Source organism: Marmota marmota, unplaced genomic scaffold, assembly GCF_001458135.2.
Source record: "Marmota marmota marmota unplaced genomic scaffold, marMar, whole genome shotgun sequence".
Lineage (NCBI taxonomy): Eukaryota > Metazoa > Chordata > Mammalia > Rodentia > Sciuridae > Marmota > Marmota marmota.
This window is the reverse complement of record NW_026000211.1, coordinates 5,364,472-5,385,830: the sequence shown is the minus strand read 5'-3', so window position 1 is coordinate 5,385,830 and position 21,359 is coordinate 5,364,472. Positions and strand designations below refer to the sequence as shown.

General features: G+C 33.3%; 1 protein-coding gene across 6 annotated transcripts in view; it reads left to right on the top strand.

Moving 5' to 3' along the window:
* The window catches only part of Msr1 (macrophage scavenger receptor 1), a 77,576-nt gene that overhangs the window by 1,167 nt on the left and 55,050 nt on the right, over positions 1 to 21,359 (top strand). For 4 of the 6 annotated variants that reach the window (XM_048791811.1, XM_048791809.1, XM_048791812.1 and 1 more), the window contains exons 2-5: positions 1,243 to 1,337; positions 11,687 to 11,793; positions 13,751 to 13,864; positions 19,212 to 19,621. In XM_048791811.1, coding sequence (XP_048647768.1) covers positions 11,691 to 11,793; positions 13,751 to 13,864; positions 19,212 to 19,621 — 627 coding nt within the window. In that variant the 5' untranslated portion in view covers positions 1,243 to 1,337; positions 11,687 to 11,690. Of the gene's footprint in view, positions 1 to 1,224; positions 1,338 to 5,978; positions 5,999 to 11,686; positions 11,794 to 13,750; positions 13,865 to 19,211; positions 19,622 to 21,359 lie in introns of those variants that run through there. The other 2 variants (XM_015486046.2, XM_048791810.1) reach the window with 2 other exon arrangements.

Below are 21,359 nucleotides of genomic sequence, written 5' to 3'. Positions count from 1 at the left end.
ATATATATATATATATATATATATATATATATATATATATCTTGATAGATAGATAGATAGATATAGATATAGATATAAGTGTTTGCAAGGGAAACAGAGTAAATTTGATGTTAGTTCCTTGTCATCTTCACCAGGAATTTCTTGATAAACCATTGTGACAAAGGAATAGACTGGCTCAACTTGTGATACCACTTTATGTGACTAAAAATCATGTGGCTTGTTGTAATGCTTCTCTTACTATTAACTTTTATTTATTAATTTATCTTTATTTTCTCTATGGAGCGGGGGATAGATCCCTGGGCTCCATACATGCTGGGTAAGAACTCTACCTGAACTGTATGTCTCCTGTTCCACTGTTAGCCTTTTAGTGACTCAGCAATGCTGTTGGTTTGTGTCTCTCAAATGCTGTGCATCACTCTTGAATTCTTCCTAGCAGGCATACTGTCTTCTGAGAGATGGTGTTTATGGGCTTGACAGTTTGGGCTATCATTTATTAGGAACTATAACCCCCTCCTGTTTAGATACCAAAAAGGGCCTGTGGAATAAAAGTAAACACATGCTCCCAGAACTATTATTTATAAAAGTTAGCTCATTAATGTCACGTTGAATGCTTTCCATGTGTGTCTAATTTGAACTTGTTGAATGTTAATAATTAAACGAGGTAGAATGTATGCAACTCTGACAAGGCAGAAAATAAAGGGCTTTCCTCTCCTATGTCCCCATGCTTGACACCCTCCTGCTACTAGGACAATAACTTGTTAGGTGCTGAAAAGAGAGATGATGCTAAATTCAGTATGCAGAGAGTCAAAATGAGCATTATTTGATTATTATTTTTATTTACTAAGCCTCATATCCTTTCCTTTTGTGTTTTATGTTTTAGTGTAAGGATAAAAGGTACAGGAGAAAGATGAAACAAACATGGTCTTCTCTATATTATATAGTATGAAAGAAGAGTTAGTGGGACTCATGAATGCTAATAGGGGGCATGAATAACTTATTAAAAGGGAAAGATCAATCTGTTATAAAATATGCACCCCATTCCAATACCCTTGTTGCTTTTCATTTTTTAGTTCTCTCCCTTTTTATTTTTTATCTTTATTTTTTTAATTCTTACATGGGGAGAAGGAATGAGTTATCTGACAAATTTAGATTTTGCAAACCAGTGCATTGATGAGAACACTACTGAAATACATTGCTAAGAAATTTTTCAACACACGAATGTGTCATTTCCTTTCTTCATAGACCAGATGCTGAAATACTATGAGATAAAGATTTTGGGTTTCAACTGTAAAGAGAGGGAAGTGGACAAATCAGAGCTGCCTTCTTTACAATCAAAGGTAAAAGATACTTATTTTTCCCCCCAAATTGCCTTTATTGATTGCATGAGTCTGGTGTGTGTGTGTGTGTGTGTGTGTGTGTGTGTATGAATGATAGAGAGTGAGAGAGATACCAGTGATACTACATATGATCAATAGTTCTAGTACAGTGTTTTATTCTATCACTAATAATTTGCTTTCATTGTTTTGAATGGTAAAATATATTTCTGTTCAGGTTTCCATGAGTGAAAAAAAATGGATGTGTGTGTGCAAAAAATTGTGTAAAATACACTAAATACTTTGTAGTTTGAATTGGAAATTTTTTGTCATATGATTATTCATATTTGTTAAAAATATTGGTTTGTTCTAAGTATGATTAATAAATTGTCATTCTTCTTCTTTCTTTCCTTTTCACCTGACACTTTTGGCTATAACTTTAAGGGGTTTGTGATCCTTACTTTCTCATAGAGCAAATATTAGCTGATTACCTACTATATGCCATTGGTTGAACTAGATGTGAGGAAAGGTTACAAAAGATGAAATACATTTTTTTTTTGTCTTCAGGAATTACATGATCTAGTGCATGTATCCAAAGAGGTGTAATGCAGATTGAATACCCTAAGGAGCATAAAGGTGCTGTAGATAACTCCTGAGAGAATATAGGAAAAGCCAAATTATTTCACAGGAAGAAAGCACTATTAAAAAATCCTCATAGAGATGCTAGAATTTAGGTTCATCTTTAAGACTGGGCAAGATTTACACAGAATAGGATGGGGGTTGTTGTTGTCACCGGCCATGGTAGAAAAGTCACAGGACTGAGATTCTAAATGTCTTGTACAGTGTTCAGGAGTTTCTGTTTGTAGTAGCTAAGGACTGATATGCTGCAAATATACTGCCTGTTTGCATTTAAATCTCCACACCCCACTTCAAGTTATATAATATCAAGGAGTTACATGAAGCTTCAGTAAGAATAAAATATTTTAAAAATGAATTTTAAAATAATGGTGATTTATTTGCTGATGCTTTTTGTGTACCAGGCAATTTATTTATTTATTGATTGATTGATTTGAGAAAAAGGAAAAGATTTATTGCTTTGCTAGCAAAGGAGAAACACCTGGGACTCCTGTCCCAGAGGCTGTGATTCTGCCAATCAGCAGGAACAGGTGGCTTTTAAAGAAGTAATTTAAAGGCTACATTTCATGTATTCTCTGTTGGAGTTGTAATTCAATTGATAATTTGGGAGATAGTCATTTCCGAGATCTGGTACCATCCCAAAACCCTGGATTACTTCTTTCCTATGGTGGGTATGTGGTCAAGGACAGATTAACTATGTCTAGAAAAGAGAAGAAAGGTAATCCTGTTTCCCCTGAGATTAGGGAGGGGGAGAAATTAGGGAGGCATAGGGAGAGAGGAAGAAAAAGAAACATGTCCGATTTAAAAATAAGTTTCAGTGGCAGAGCAGCAAGGGATATTTTCAAAGCATAAAGTGTACCACTGTTACATTTCCCCTCTTTCAATTTCTACATTCCGTTTCTATGGAAAAATGAGCATTGGTATCTCCAAGCTGCTTCCTGCTGAAAGAGGGCAAAGTTGAGGAAAGTAACCCAAAGTCCTTGTTCTCTATCAGTTGGAGCATGGACAGTTAAGGGTATTGAGCATCAGAGCAGTCCAGAGGTCCACAGTGGCAGATGCCAGGTAACAGGACAAGGAATATATAGGGCAGGGATCATGCTAAGAAAATAAAAATCCTAGACAGCAAAGCATTACTTTTTTATAAACACTTAGAACATAAGCAATTAGTACTTCAGCCAGTCTCTGCATACCATGAAGACAGTAACTCATAATCATATTTATGAAAAAGAAATCAAGTTTATCATTGTAGGAGGAGAGGAATATTTGTAGGTCTATAAAATCAGACTCAAATTAACTCAGGACAAACTTGAAACTCTAGAGTCTTTTGTGATCATCATTGTTAGGCACTCCCAAACAAGTACTCTTTCTTTATAGCCTCCAGCTTTACTTACCTTTGTTGGGCTGACACAAGTGTATATCTTAAGCTACATTAAAAAAAAAAAAACAAAACTTGTTTTTCCTTTTAAATATCCATGTAGGACTGTGCTCAGGCTATACTCTCCTGCCAGGTATTTAAGACCAAGTAGGTCAAAACTTACTTTGTTCCTATCTACTCTTAAGAGTCAGCTGAGATTCCTCAGAGATCATTCTTGGGGATGCGTGTGAATCCTGTTGGCTTCTTTAGCTTTCCTCTACCAGTGGTGCCATGTGCCAGAACAGGTGAGGGTCCTGTTGATCATATATGGCTTCTCTTAGAAATATCAGGGATATTTCCATCTCCAATGACCTTCTTCTTTGCAGAATGTGCACTGTACCAGGCAATTTACCAAAAATATTTTTAGGCCTCATAATAATAATTTTAAACTTGATATTGTAATCATATATGAAGAAACTGTGATTCAGGGCTGGGGATGTGGCTCAAGCAGTAGCACGCTCGCCTGGCATGCGTGCGGCCCGGGTTTGATCCTCAGCACCACATACAAACAAAGATGTTGTGTCCGCCGAAAACTAAAAAATAAAAATATTAAAAAAAAATTCTCTCTCTCTCTCTCTCTTTAAAAAAAAAAAAGAAACTGTGATTCAAAATTTAAATATTTTCCTAAGATCACACAGCTAGATAATGTCATAGCCAATATTCAAGTCTAGATTCTGATTCCAAAATCAATGCTTTTTCTTCTTTACTCCCAAGGATGAATACCACTGCCATCAGGTACAATATAGATGCTTCTTATTAGAATCCTTCTAACAGACATATTCTTTAAGGGTAGAGCAGTTGGCTGTAAAGATATATTGATTAAAAAGTTTACCTATACTTTCAACTATTCTAACAAAACCGAGGCTTTTATTTTTAAATAATAAGGAAGCTTCCAAAATAACTCTCCTAACTTAATGTGGAATTGACCTTAAGAATGTGCTGACACATCTAAACAGGGCACAATGTTAGAAGAATATACACCAAATTTAAAAAGACATGTGATAACTATATGCTACAGATAGAAAAGTTATTACACACACACACACACACACACACACATTAAAGCTGACCTGGAGATGTCCAGCAGTGGATATGAATTGACAAAAACCCAAGAACTAAGGTAAATAATCAATACTTACATGGAATAAATATCTCTTGGGTGGTAATAAGAAAAAATGAAAATAAAAGCCACCTTGAAGTATCATTTTAACTCTTCTTAAAATGTAAATAATTATTAATTATAAACATTGTTAATCAAGGGTGCTGAATTTTGTTCAAAACTTCCATGCTCAATATGACATAAATATAAATAAATTTTAAAATAACAGGCAGTAAATTCTGAGAAGTTCAAGATAGTTTTCCTTTTGCCTGGTAGTTCAACATATATATGGCAAAATATCCTAAAGTGTTTGAAAAGAATAAGGACAAATTATGAAAATATTTACATCATAATTGTATTAGCAAAAAGTAGCCCTTTGGATAAAAAGGGGAAAAATTAAAAAGAAAAAAATTCATTATAAGAAAGTGGCTATATAAATAAGATATGTACATATAATCAATGAATTATTAATAGCTCATTATTTTAAATATAAAAAAATCATTTGAAGGATAAAAATGCTGATATAATTTTAAGGGACATGCCTAATACTAAATTTGAACTGTGACAGCAACAATATAACATGGATGTATATGTATAAAACTCAAGTTTCATAGGAAAAATGAAGGTATTCTTTTTCCAGTGCTATGATAATGGAGTGACAGAAATTTTGTTTTTACCTTTCCTTTAATATTGTTACAATATTTTCACAAACCATATCCAAGAAAAATAAAGGGTATGGTTTCCAAACACATTAACCTTGAAATGCTTTCATTATGGTTTTCCTGTTTTTGCCTCTGTAAACTTTTCACCCTCTCTATGAAAAGCTGATATTGCAGAGATGTGTTTCACTTCTCATGAGAACATGCTTTCTATAGTTTGTACAAACCCATAGGATTTCACAATCCTGTATAGGTGCATTGACATTTGGTTGGAAAAGTAACTTTGGTGTAGTTGCTTTTTCTTTTAACTTTGGAAATGATCGTTAAAGGCACACTGGAAAGGTGTGTGTTGTCTTCTGTCTGCTAACCAGGCCCTCCCTTGTGTATGTGTTTTAATGTTATTTTTAAAATTATAATAGAATAGAATTGAGAATATCTGGTAATTCTAATAATGAACACCTCTGAAGCAAAGTGAGGTCATTGAGGGTGATTTTTTTTTATTTCAGTTTACAAATTACATGTAATTCAGAGAAAAAAAAACTATCTTCCAATATGTAAGAGAATTTTAAAAATATTTTCGAATTAATGAAATGTGAAATTTTCTTCAGGCATACACCAAGATATGAAATTTGGTCATCTTGCAAAATACTTTTTTTCATCTGTGCAATTTTTTATATAATATAATATGTATATAATGGATACTTCATAACAGTGAGAAACTCTCTGATTACTAACTAAAACATTGAAAACCCGTATCATGCACCTAACTTGGGTGAGAGAAGACACACAACAAATAAGACAAATAAGGGAATTTTATTTGTGTTAGATGATGACACTTTTTGGAGGAGAAAAATCAAGACGGGAAGGGAAAAAAGAGGTATGATAATATGATATTTATTTTCTGATTTTCCATCATTGTTTCTGGTTCATACTTCCCTCCTGAATGCACACATAGGAACTCCACCTACCCTTAGTAGTGGGTCATAAGACCCTTATTATTACAGAGGGGTCCTTCCTACACTCTGGTTAGAGGATTGCTTCACTGAGAGGATTGCTTCACTGACAGGCCAAGAAAAATGTAAGTAGACAGGCCTTGCTGGGTTTCCTCACTCAGACTACCAGCCATCATGCCTTCATAGTGCAGTGAAGGACAGATTTTGAAGAGTTTCCAGATAGCTGAACATGTGCAGTTTCTTGGAGAGTGGAGCACCTGAAGAGAGCATGGAAGCTATGTGCCTCTTCTCCCATACCTCACCACATACATGTCTTCATCTGGCTGATTATTGGTATCCTTTTTACAATATCTTTTTCAATACACTGGTAAATGTGTTTCCCTAAGTTCTATGATCAGCTCTAGTACATTAGTCAAACCAGAGGAGGAAATTATGGAAACCCCTATTTTTACTTGGTCACTCAGAAGTACAGGGAACACAATTGCGACTTGGGATTGACATCTAAAGCCAAGGTGGGGTAGGGGGCTGTCTTGGGGACTGAGCTCTCTACCTGTGAGATCTGATGTTATCTCCAGGTAAATATTGTCAGAACTAAAATGGAGTAGAGAACCATCCGCTAGTGTTGGCTACTGCAGAATTGCTTGCTTGTTGGTGAGGCAAAATCCCTACACCTCTGAGGTCACAGAAGTAACCTGTGTTGTGAGTGTCACAGGAAAATTTGAGTCTTGAGTGATGGTAGTGAATTTGCCTTTTGTATGTTTATGAAGCAAAATGAGAAGGTTATAATTCTAAATCTGATGCTCAGGAAAGGCCTCCTTTTGGGGGGAGCAGGGGAATGACATGATGTATCTACTGGAGAGAATCGCTTGGGAGACTGTGTGGAGAAGGAAGTATGGAGTAAAGACCAAGTGGCAGATTAGAGACCTAATAAAATAGTGAGCAGGATGAAAGAGGATAAGACTTGGACAGGGTGAGTGGGGGAATGGTAGAGTTGCAGTCAGCTTCTGCATTGGCATATGGCCAACAGGATCTGATGAGGAATGGTATGTGGAGGATGAGAAATGAGAGAGAAAGAAGACCTCTAAGTGTGGAGCAGGTTAGAAATCTAAGTAGACATGTTAGGCTGTTGCATATAAGGGTCTAGAGTTCAGTGATCTGGGAAAGAGGTAAAAATGGGAGTGTCCCCACCCGTGTAGGTAGTATTTAAAGCAATGAACCTAGTAATATCACCAAGGGAGTGAATATGGAGAGAAAGGGTTACAAGAACTGCACTCTAGCACACTATGGTGTTGAGAGATGAAAAGATGAGGGGGAATACCTAGGAAACATTAAAACTCCACTCAATGTGCCGCAGTCTGGCTGGGCACAAAATCACGAGCCACTCACAGCCTTGTAGATTCAAACAGCAATTCTTTATTCCTGAACTCACACCGGCACTCTACACACGTTCTGGGGAAATCCACGTTCCGGGCCCCAATCACATTCTGGGCAAAATCCCCGGGAACTCAACCAGCAGGCGCGCCTGAGGCAGCAGGATACGCCCTATTCTCAGCAGGGTACACCTTAAACCTGGAACCGCCCTAAACCCCCATCTGCCCTAAACCTGGATCCTCCCTGGTCCTTGAGCAAGGTCACCTTACATGCAATGACACTGCAACTGACCTGGGTCATGCCATGCATCATTCTTACTTAGCAATGGCCCTCAGCATCAATGTACTGTCCCAGAGCATAATCAGCAAATCTCTTCTCAACAAGAACCACGAACATGACCAGCTTTCTGGTATACACACAAATCCTTTCATTTAAATTTTATTTATTTTTTTTGTAACTTTTAAAAATTCTTTTGAATTATACACAAAAATAGTATATTTTGACATATTTATATAAACATGGAGTATAACTTTTTTTTAATTAAGATCTCATTCCGTGGTTGTACATGGTATGGAGATTCACTGTGGTGTATGTACATAGGAAAGTTATATCAGATTCATTCCACTGTCTTCCCTATTCCTGTTCCTCTCCTTTCCCTTCATTACCCTTTGTCTACTTGCTGATTTCCTAAGAGTCTGTGTCTGCCTCTGTTAACCAAATGAAACAGCTCAAATCCAATATGGCACGTCATGGGTGTCATTGCATGTCTTGAAATTCTATTTTTCCCCCTCCTTCATGACCCTGACCACTTTTTTGCTCTACTCTTATGGTATCAAAAAGTTCTCCCTTGTTTTTAGCTGGGTCTTCTTTTAGTCACCTATTTCTCTCTCTTGGGTTTTTGTCCTGAAAAAGTCTTTTTTGTTTGTTTTTTTATTGTATGATTTGATTCTCCTACATTGTTAAAATATTCCATTAGTAAACTTTAATTTTCTCCTCATTCTAAAAGCTCTTAGATTTTCCCCTTAATTTTCTATCCCGTTGTTACCATTCAAGATGCCTGGTTGAGTAGATAAAAATGAGCTAAAATATAAAAATTAAGATAGATCATAGGAATGGATTCAAGGAGGTCAGTAGTTGTATGTAGTGGACATGGGTCATGAAGGTGAGTGGGGTCTGGAAAAAAGCCCTGGCTTCTGGACTGAGTGACTGTTCCTCTAACTCTTTCTTCTATCTTGCCATATGCATGACTGTATCATGTGTTTCCACAATGAAATAAGATGATGATGACATATGGTTATAATAATAGATTATATAAATGGGTAACATGCCAACACTGAAAATCCACGAAAAGATGGGTTGGTGTGAAAATTGCACCATTATCTCTTTTTAAAAAATCTGATTATGAAACATGAGATTCAAGCTGGATAATTACTGGCTTGGTTTGTACACAGCAAGTAGTTCAAGTCATCAAAATAGATGAGACCCCAAAAAGAATATGTAGAAGGTAAGAAAAGTAACAACAAAAAAACACCAGCAATACTATGACAGCAATGTCTATACTGGGTCAATACCTAATTTCTTTTTATGGAAAAAAATATATATCTTATAGTTCATGATGAACTGCAGTACATTGTCCTAGAAAGAAAAAAAAATAACAGAACTATCATACACCAGAATTGTCAAGGGGAATATTTTTAATTCATCCACCCACACATTAGATTTTGGTGTTCATCTCCCTTCCAGTCCCCTATACATGTCTGAGGTGTTACACAGACCAAATATGGCCATATAGGCTAAAGCACATACAGACACTGATTAGCGATTTTTTTCCGAAAATTTTAATGTTTTGCCAAAGAAACCTCAGTTTATAGATATAGGCATCTGTGAACATTTCTTATAAGATTTAAAAATTATAAAATTCCAATTATTAATTTCTTATTAACTGAAATAATTATTATCATTAGTATAAGCTATAAAAAGATAGATCAAAACTTAAAGAAAAGCAAAACTGAATTTAATCTTTATATCAGGACAAAAGAGATAAAAGCAAAATGTTTAATAGACAATATTTACTATCACTACTGAAATTAATCCAGGTTACTATAGTCAGAGCATGTTATATTTTACTAATTTGTATAGTAACTTCAATATATTTTGGAAATCCAGATTGATTTATGCAATCAGAAAAATGAGAGAAGTCAATGAACAGGGTCCTGCCAGATACAAGATCTAAAGCCTCTTGCTTGGCTCTGTGCCCTGAACTTCAGTTTGATGATGCTGATCGGCTTAAAGTCCCCTTATTGTTCATGCCTTCATGCTTTTAACGTTAACTATTCTGCAATAATTTCACCCCCAATTTTTGCTTATTTTTTAAAGTGCTCCCCAAATGGCTTTTTTTCTATGTTTTTACCATGATTACCCAGTTTCCCCAAAGAGTAAGTCACTCCCTTTGGTATTATGCCTGTGCCTTCTTTGTAAAAAAAAAAAAAATTATATATAGGTATATATATATGCATATATATTCATATATAAACATATATATGCATATATAAAAATATATTATGTGCATGTATATACATACAATTATCTATAATATATAATATATACATATATACACATGTGATATATCATGTGTATATATACAAATATATCACAATGCCAGGTGATTTTTGATAAAGAATGCAGTCTTCCTAATTAGTACATAAATAAGATCTTTGGGTTACTAAGACTATTCCATATAGATTGATCTTGGCCTCCTCCTCAGTTGCACAGAACTTGTTACAATGACTTGATATATAACCTGACATAATGTCAAATTGTGTAGATAAAAATACATTTATGCCTTGATAAAAGGCCAAGATTAGATCACTGCATCATCATCCTGGAAATTTTCATTTCCCTTTCCTTTAACATGTAACATGTTTAAGTTTTGTTATATAAGAAACATTCATACACGTTTTAAAGGCTCTCTTACACACACACATAAACACACACACACACACACAGAGTGATTTGAGAGATACTGCCACACAAAATTTGATTAATCTGTATTGTTGTTGAAACTCATGAAGATTTTTTTCCATAAAAACTAATGTTATTCAGGATGCATGTAGCACAGTGGTTCTCAAATAGGGTATGTTTGGAAATATATAGAGTTGAGGTTTGTGTGGGGTAAAAGTTTTGCAAATTATTGGTGTTACAATAATTTAAGAGATATTAGTGACATTTAGAGGGTGACAACCAGAGTTGGTAAATATTCTACACAACTAAGATGGTCCCTAATTTAAAAAAAAAGTTGTCCTAACCAAAAAACAAGCAATGTTTTCTTGAGAGAATTGCAGTGGAATATGGTCAAATCCAGTGGCTAAGTGGTACAGCGAAAATGCAAACAAATGCAGGTTAGGAACAGGACAGAGGCAGTGTCTCAACAGTATAATTCAGTTCCAAGGAAGCTATCAAAAGACTAAGAATGTAAATTAGAAAAAGAAAAGCCATAAAATCTGAATCATAAACAAAAACTATTTGCCAAGAATCTATCAGAAGAAGCACACCTCTTCACATTCTTATATTTTCCAAACATCCATCTTACCTCATACACAAAAGCAAAACTAATATATAAAACCAGTGCCCTATGAAGCCAAATCATTCATTCAACAAATATTTATGAAATATATTCTATGTTCCAGGTTGTTTTAAGCAAGTGAACAAAAGCAGACATAATATCTGTCCTTATGTAGTTCAATTTAGAGATATTTTAGGCTTTGTTTTATGTTTCTAAATTACTTTGGTAAGATACGTTGGTAAGAAAAAACTGACTTACAAAGATATGCTTAATAAATTCAATCCAGAATCTCTGATAAGAGGTCACAGGAAATATTTGTTCCAAATATGCATAGCTATTTGTTCTAAGGGAAATTATAATATTCTTTTCAGCCAGTTTTTTGTCACTTGGGAAAAAAATTATTTTATCTAAAAATCCTACCTCCACTCAAACTCAAAGACACACCATCTATAAACACTGAGACACGTTTGCGCATTGACAGATTCGTAAGTTCCACATAAATCTCTTTATGGGAAAGTTAAAATTTATGTTTAATACATTGTTATATGTGACATGTGTATTCATTTTACTAATAATTGTTAAAATTGAATGTTAATGATAAATTTCAATTTGAAACATTAGGAAAAAAACCCCTAGCCAATTCATGTGGAATTAATATATTTTTCCATGTGTTTGATAGAAGTATGGAGCAGCTAGATGGCTTTCCTGATCAACTGGAGGACCTGGATACCTATTCAGAATCTGTGAAATTTGATGCTCGCTCAATGACAGCACTGCTTCCTCCCAGTAAGTAGAAGGGGGACAGAGTGCCTATGGGCAGCAGGTGCTTGCTTAGTTTTTGAGGGCCATGATAACTGCCACAAATTGGGTAGCTTAAAGTTTCCTCAATAGAAATGTTTCTTTCACAAACTTGAATTCCAGAAGTGTTAATTCAAGGTCCCTGGAGGTCTCTGCACCCTTGTAAAGGCTGAGGGAAAAATCACCCCTGAGCTCTTCTTAGCTTCTCTTAGGCCCTGGCAATTCTTGGTATTTCTTGGGCTTGTAACTCTGTCAAACTAATCTCTGCCTCCTTCTTTTATCCCCTTGTGTAACTCTTTTATTTTATATTCTTATAAAGGCTCCAGTCATTAAGTTAGAGCTACCCTAGTCCAGTATGACCTCATTTAAAAGTGAGTATATTTGCAAAGACACTATTTCCTATTAAGATTACTTTCTTGGGTATCTGGGGTTAGGAGTTCACATATCTTTGGGGGGCACACAAAATGTTCTTGACAGATGAAATAGATGTTTATTCAGGTTATGATAAAAGCTCAAAGTATCCAACTCTGTCTTTATAGGCTGAAGGGGGCAGGACAGAATTGTTTAGAATTCCACCAAGCCTTAAAGGATGAATATCCATATCCAAGGGAATGGGTGGAGAAGGAAGAGCAGTTAGAGAAAGCAGCACACACAAAGCTACGGACGCGTATATGAGTTTTTACTAAGGCAAACCTGGAATATAGCTCTCAACCCCAGCTGTGTGCTATGCTAATGATTGATGGGAGAAGGTGGTACCAGTGACATACACATTTAAAGATAATAGTAAGACCAACTATAGACAAAGATGCTCCATGATTGAGGAGGGAGGACAAAGGCATTGGGAGCAGGAAAAATAAGAGAAAAATCTGAGTTATTTAAAAGATAAACTACTCAGAACTTGTGATAATAAATTATACATGAGAAAGTGGATGACCCATCAGCTTCAGGTTTAGTCAACCTGAACGATGGAATATCCCATCTTGCTTCTGTTATGGGTTATTCTTTTTCTTATCCCAGCAATCTTTCCTTTTCTTTACTTTTCAAAAATTTTCTTTTCCTCTTGATCCTTCATAAAGCATTATTGAACAACATGTCAAATTTTGTTTTTAAATTAGAAGTTTGCAAACAGAAAGGAAGTTACTTTTTTATTAAACAATAAAAGAAATAGCCACAGAAAAGAAAATTTTAATGAATGTTTTATTCATCTAATCAGACAATAGTCTTCCCAAACTACTAAGCTTCCCTTGTATGTTAATGTATTTCTACCACAATTATCTTTCCATTGTGTGAATCACTGTTCCATATAAATGCATCAGGCTACAAAGTTATTCTTAATATGTTCTGAAATATCCAGAAGATGAGCTTCATTGATTCATTTCAAAATTTGGTCAGCATGTAAATTCTTTTATTTCATTTTTTAAAAATTTTGATATTATATTCAAATCATAAGGTACACAAATACAAAATTATTGAGATGGAATCGATAAATAAATATTTTGCCTAATGGTCATTGAAAGTAAATATTTCTCTAGTTTCAAAATATGAAAAAAATCATAATCATGTTGCTTGAGGAATTTTATTTGACCCAGAATATATTCCCATGTGAAATATGCAGAAGAAAAATATTTATGCCAACATATGTCAGTACCAATATTAAAATTTGCCAATTAATCCTCCCAAATGAGATAAGCGCAATTTGTAGAGGGTAGTAACTTTCTCTTGGACTTTTGGTAAATAGATAAGTGAATCAAGTGTTCATAGTCACACCTGAATCAGCTTTTCCTATGCCTGTCCCTTTGTTTGGTACAGAGTAACTAAGAATCTAGTTTTCCTTTGTTTTGTTACAATAGGCTTGGTCCTAATCATATAACTAGAGATTATAAAATTGTAATCACATAAGAGCAGAAAGTTTTCTAACAATAGTTTTGGCTTTTGTTTTTTGTAGATCCAAAAAATGGCCCTGCCCTTCAAGAGAAACTGAAGTCCTTCAAAGCTGCACTAATTGCCCTTTATCTCCTTGTGTTTGCAATTCTCATACCTATCATTGGAATAGTGGCAGGTATGGAATTCTAGAATATTGAAAATTAGCAATTCTTCTTGTGAATTATTAAATGTAAAAAAAAACAGCATTCAGTTTTCTTTTAATATGGTAGATGCATAAGGAAAAATTCATGTATAATTATTTCCTCAAGTTTGTTAAATTAAAAAATAGATTCTGTGCAGCCATAGTATAGAGATATTCCTTATTTATTTTTCCTGTAGTAATTTCCAAAAGTAAGCCCTAGAATCCACTTCAAATAGCCTTCACTTATAATCACACAAGAAAACTATAATACATAATGGGGGAAAAAAGGCAATTTTTTAAAAAATAAAACCTTTTTCTTTTTCTTGAAATAAAAGAATAGATTCTGAAATGTTAAGTGGAAGCAAATAGATATTTTCAAATTAGAAAAAAAAAAACAGAATAGAAAAGAACAAAATAAAATAAACATGTGAAGATGGGAAGATTTTCAAAAATCTGTTACACTCCAAAGTTCTATGTATATAGGACTAGCAATGGACCATAAATTTCATTGCCAATGTGAAGTATTCTAGTTTCCAATGTGAAGACAAACATGATCATTTGCACTGACAATGGATTTACCATTAAAACAAGGCTGTTGTTCAGAAGATCTTCTATGTCTAGTACTGAGAGCAGAAAGAAATATTCCCACTATAAACCAATGCCTTACACCTACCTCTTTAGGTGCAGTTTTTACAATTAACATGATCTCATGCTTCATGAACTATTACTTAAAATATCTCTAAAAATAACACATTGGCATTCTTTCACATTGAGCTCAAGTATATTTTCCTTTGGGGAGTCTGACTTGGATTGGGAATAGATTTAAGGATATTGACAAAGGCAAATGGCTTGTATGTAGTCTATATATACATGTAAATGTTTTTCTCCTAAATAACATTTTTATGAATTTGATGAATTTAAATTGGCATTTAAATTTATATGTCTTGTTGCTGTCCTCTTCTTTATGGCTGGGAAAACATATGGCCATATGTTCTGTCAAGAGATAAGTTTGGAAGAAGATGCATTTTTATGTCTATATTAATCAGCTTAACAAGAATATACTCCTGAATAAAAGTTCAAACTTCTTTTATTAAGAGGCAATGTAAGAGGGGGTATTCCAAAACAAAGCCAAAATTCCATACCAAAAATATAATACAGAAACAACAACAATTGTAATAGCCCCTGTCATTTTTCTTTTTTAAACATTTACTGTGTTTAGTTACTAGGCTAAAAACTTTCCCCAAATTTTCTTACTACACCCTTATACTTTAAGCAGATGCTATAGTGTCCTCATTATCTGTACAAGAAAACTGAGATTCCTCAGTAATGGAGCTGTAGTTCCCATCTATGACTTCTGAATTCTAACCTCTATGGTCTGCTGTTTCTCTAGGTTTTTATAACAAACTTGAATGGTCAGTAAAAGTAAAATAACAACAGCAACACAATGAGTTGTGATAATTTTAGCCAAGAAAATGGTTTCCTCAGGAAAAAAATTATCTAATATTTTAGCCATTAAAATACAAATGAAAACAGAAATTGAACCATAACATCCAAACCAACAAGCAAATGCACTACAGTCATCTAAATAAAAGGATCTGATATATCTAGCAGTAAAAAAATCAACTTCCTGATGAGACATAGTTATCTGTATGCTATTTGTGCATCTGCTTATCTCTAATGTAAAATGCATAACTGAAAGATGCATCATTGTTTGGGATTATTAACTACACCAGAAATTGGATACATTTTATTTTTTATATAAATCACAACCTACGGAGCCAACCTCAGGAACTGAAGCTTCTGACAGTTCCATGCAGAAGGCAGGCAGAAGTCTAAAAAGATTTCAGGGATTCTAATCAAGGCCCAAATACCTGGACTATTAGAAAGTACTATAAGTGTCAACATATTTGTTCGAGAGTTGATAACAATTGATCTGAAGTAGTTTGTTTCCTAAAATCACAATAGGCACACATTAAGATTGACAAGAAGCTAATATATTCCAATATTATTGGTTTGCATCAGTACCAAATCCATGAGAATTTGGAATGGAATAGAACTCACTGTATCTGTCATTTATTCATAATAAAATATTGATAATCCATTTATAACTTAAAGTTGTAGATCAGAATATTTTAAAAATGAACTAAAATATAGTACATATCTCCACGTGACAAAAAATATATTAATATAGACAAAACATATGCCTAAGATAATAAAAGGTACTCCTTTTGGAAAATATGAATTAATGAGCCCAAAAAAATAATTGCACGTGAAAACTAAATGTGTTCTTAGTTATACAGTTTATTCCATATGCTTCCTGTCCTTAAAGAAGCTGCTGAAACATTGTGAGAGCATAACACATAATGCTTTCGCATAACAATAAAATACAACCTAGAATTGATGTGTATAAATTGCTCCTGAAATACTAAAAATTCTTATTCAACACAATATAAATTTTGGATAGGAAAAGATATTACCAACATGAAAGAGTAAACATGATCTGTAGAATCAAATATAACCCTCTCCCTAGATCTTTGCATAGGCCATAAAAGTTTGTCTCCTTTCATATATGAAATAGGAAAGTCACAAAATGCCAGCTCTCCAATAAAAATGAAAGAAATGAACTTCTGAAAAGGAATGAACTCTGACCTTCTTTACCTCACTATATGATAGCATTAAACATTTTTAAAGAAAGGAAAGTTTAAGTTAGTTTCATTCAGGTTAAGGAATTAATCATTGTTGTGTTTTTAAATCTATAAGCAAAAGATAAGCCTTTATTGTCAACTCTTTTTCAACTTGTTGCCAAATTGTTGGCCTTTTCTAAAATTAGTTCTTCTCTTTCCGTACAGTGAAAAAGACTAACGTTACCTGCATGAAACAAAATTTTTTTTCATGAAAGCAAAATGATGTGGTGAGCAATTAGAGTAATGCACCTAGTAAAATAAAGCACAGTGACTACTATATTCATGGGAATATCCAATCCCAGAAAAATTTTTATATTATACAAAATTAATTTTCTAAAGTTAATCAGTATGAAGCATATAGATAATTGGGTCACATATATTGAGTTAAAAATTATAATGACAAAAACCCTGAAACTTATCCAATGCCTATTACATGCCACAAAGTGGTCTAAACATTGTATGTTTTATTTATGTAAACACTGAGATAACACTAGATAATATTCCATTTAAACAGATAGCAAAATAGAAGCACTGACAAATTAAATAACTTGTTCAATGCTTGTCCAGTGTCACACTTTATAAAGGGCAGAATCAGAGTTGCTAATGATGGAAGTTCTACTTCATAATCTAATCTTAACTGCTACCCAAGAAGCAATAATTATCATAAAAAGAAACAAAAAGAAAATTTTAAGAGGCGATCCAAAATTTTTTCCATATTGAATTTAATAAATGTAATGAGATGTGGCAAAGAAATACATTTTTATGTCCAGTTTATTGATAAATAAAGAAATACAGAGTAACATACATTTAATACAGCCTCTATTGTAGATCATATTAAAAATTTTACCTGAAGTTTATTAATTCAAGTAAGTTGATAGTGAAGGACTGTAACCAGGAAAAATATAACACATTTCTAAAAATTAAAATTGCATTGCATATTAAATATAGCATTTCTCAATATAATAATATATAATATAATATACTATATATTATATTATATATATAATATAGCATTTCTCAATATAATAATAGCAACAATCATTACACAAAGTTTTAACTAAAGGTAGTGGCTACAATGAACTCTATGACAATATCTTTCATGCAGAAGGCATTTTGTAATTGAATAGATTTGAAATATGGGCCCATTTGCTGCTATGGGATTTACATGCTTTATTTCACCAGATTTACCACCACAACTAAGGTAAGTATCTCTTTTGTATCTTTGAGGAAATCTAAGCAAGATACTCTTTTTATTGCTCCCTAATGTCATATATGGACAATCTGATGCATCCAAACTAACAAGAATGGGACTAATATTTGTGTACATGAAAAGTCTACATTTATGGAGATATAAGTATACATATATGGATATATAAATATACATAAGATACAAAGAACCATTGCAATTTAGTTTTAAAATGACATTTAACATTTTTTCATTGTGTATAATTGTGTATTATTTTTATCTGCAAAGTTAATGCTTGTGACTTATTGTTCTTCTTTCCTTTTAAACAAAAGAGCATATTGCTTTAGAACATTTTGGAATGATAATTATCTTGTTTAGAGAACATATGCCCATTTGGAAATATGTATCAGCAATTCAGTATGTTCCCCAAATGTCATTTAATAGCAATTTTTTTCTTCAGTAAATAATTTATCACAAGATTGTTCATCAAAACACCAGATACATTACTGGAAACAGAAGCAAACTAAATGTAGGTGGGCTATTAAATAAATCTGAGATACCCATTCATAGAATACAATGTAGTTAAGAAATTATTTTTGTAAAACAATATTAAATAATACTAAGAAATGTTTATGATATTGCATTAAATTTAAAGTAGCTTCCAGATTTATATAAAATATTTTTATTTCAAATAGTAATATGATAGTAGAAACAGAGAACAAGATTTGATATCTATACATCAAGATATCAGGAGTTTAACTAGAATAGTAAGATGAGGATAAATTATTTTTTCTTATTATCCATATTTTCAAAATTTCTGCTGTGAATATATACTTTATAACAGGAAAAGAAGAGTTTGATGAAAACAATATATTTTTTAAATGTAAGAAAGTCATTTTCCCAGTTTCCTGCTACACCAACTGGGAGTTGAACCTGTGAAAACTAAAATGACAATTCTCTTAATTCAGCTTAAGCTATAGGATGAAGAAGATGAACAATTAATCCACAAAAAGGATGATGCTCCTACTTGTGCTTCACCTTTAACTACATATTATTTTGGTCAATATCATAGCTAACTTGTCCAACCTGCTTACCTCAGAAAATATGTTGAGCATTATCTCATTATATCCTAACAATAGTCTGTGGAGTATAATATAACAGATTTTATATTTTTTAGAATGTTCTCTTACTGGAAAAGCTAAATTTAATGGCCAGGAAGATTCATATAAGCAGAAATTCAGAAATAATGACATAATCCTGGAATAAATTCTTATGTAAAGTGGGAAAGGGAGGCTGTGTGCTACTCAGTAGTATACTATTATTCACATGTAGCATATTTAAAATAAATACAGGGTTTAGGCTATTATCCCACATGTAATTAAAATAAAGGAAAGGAATTAAATGGAGTAACATAATGTATACTTTTAAGAACACAGGTCTTGACTTCATTATTTTTTACTTAAACATGCAGCTCATCTCCTGAAGTGGGAAATGAAGAATTGCACAGTTGATCCAATTAATGCAAATGATATATCTCAAAGTCTGGGACAAAGAAATGGCAGTGAAGCTAAAATGAAATTTCAAGAATTTGTAATGGAAAGCATGGTCAACATGGAGAAGAGAATCCAATCTATTTCAGATTCAGAAGCCAATCTCATAAATTCAGAATACTTCCAAAATTTCAGTGTGACAACGGATCAAAGATTTAATGATAATCTTCTCCAGCTAAATAACTTGGTTTCCTCAGTCCGGGAATTTGAGAATGCAGTAGGTGAAATCTCCAAGTCTTTAATAAATCTGAATAGCACCTTACTTGATTTACAGCTCAATATAGAAACATTGAATGGCAAAATTCAAGAGACTACTTTGAAACAACAAGAGGTAAGAATTATTGTATTTGAAGGCCATTTTCTGGAATTAAATCTATCCAGATCCTGTTTCTTCGGGCAGTCCAGGACAAGGAGAGTTGCAAACTCTGTTTCTACATCATCGTCTTTACCTTGGCTCCTCTGGCAATCTTTTCTAAAGGTTTCAAGTGGATTTATCTAGTGCCTTCTCCATACTTTCAGCAAAAGGGATAATTATCTTCCATTAGATGTAGTCTCTTTAAAGGTATTTTCGTTTTATAAATACTATTGCAGTGTCTTGTTAGATTGTCTAAAGCAATTGTAATTTTTAGATTATTTTAGCAGACCTGAAGAGGTAGGCACCCTGTATTTGTAAATTTTATATAGATCTAATATTTTATCATTCAAGAATGGAAACCTTATTTACCTGGATATTTTTTAAAAAATCAAATTTTAAAATAATTTATTTTGCCACTCCCAAGAGGCACACTCATGTTCTTATGTGTACAAATAATTATATAAAAAAATGAAATTTTGAATAATTTATATAATGTTATCTTCATAAGCTCATAATAGAATAGTAATGTATGCTTATCATTTTTATTGTTGGATTAAACATGCTAAGTTTTCTACTTCTAGGTTATGATATTCACTGATCATTGGGAAACAGCAACAAGAAAAACACTAGCATAATGGGGCTGGAGAATGATCAGAGAGTCCCCTATAATAAGAGAACAAGACATAGTAAGACCAGTTATCATCAAAATTTCTCTGTCAAAGGTCAGGTGGCAATATTTTACCTTGTAAGGACCACACAGTTTTTGTCTCAACAATCTGATACTGCCATTGTCACAAGAAAGCAGCCATTAGCAACATGTAGAGAAATGAGCAAAAGCTGTGAAACGATCAATATTTATTTACAAAAAAATCTGTTGGTTGGATTTGGCCCAAGGACTATAATTTTTCTGTCCTTTGCCCTAGACCATTCCGTGGTTAATTCTGTCAAAGATCTAGATTACTCTGTACTTATGAAAAAAAAAAATTAAGAAACAAGTCATCAATTATAAAATTTTATTTTTATCTAGTAATATCATTTGTTTCTTTTCATGAACAATAAATATTTGACCTAAACTTCACTACTCACTTGAAAAAAATAATCTTCATGTTATAAAATACCTAAGGCTTACGCTTGTTATACGAAGCCTGTATTTCTATCATTAGTTAAGAAATGCCAGCATCATTGGAGTGGATTTTATTTGAATAGATCCATTCTTGATTAATGCAATTGTTTTCTGTATAAACATATTACAACAACTGATTTTAGAAAATGGACATCACTTGTCTAGCAAAGTTACCACTTTGGATGAACACCAACTAAACTACTGACTGAGAATAAACAAGTTAAGAAATAATGTTCTGCACATATATAATTTGTAAGATTCAATCACTCTAAACTTTTTTTTTTTTTAATTTTCCTCACCTTAAGAATGTCACAAGACAACGGCATGAGTGTTTAAATATGGGAACTCTGTTGGCAAGCCTCATTTCAATACCAACCTTGATGTCCTGCTCCTCTTTCATGTCTTTCCTTCTCAACCCTGCTAGTGTTTTTTTCTCAGCCATTAATAAGGATCTGAGCACATCAAGACAGACTGGGATATCAAAGATTCAAGCTAAGGGGAGCGGGTAGTGGGAGACACAAAGAAGAAACCTTCCAGAGAGTTGAGGGACACAGGAGACAGACAAGAAGATGAAATGTCAGTTACAGGAGT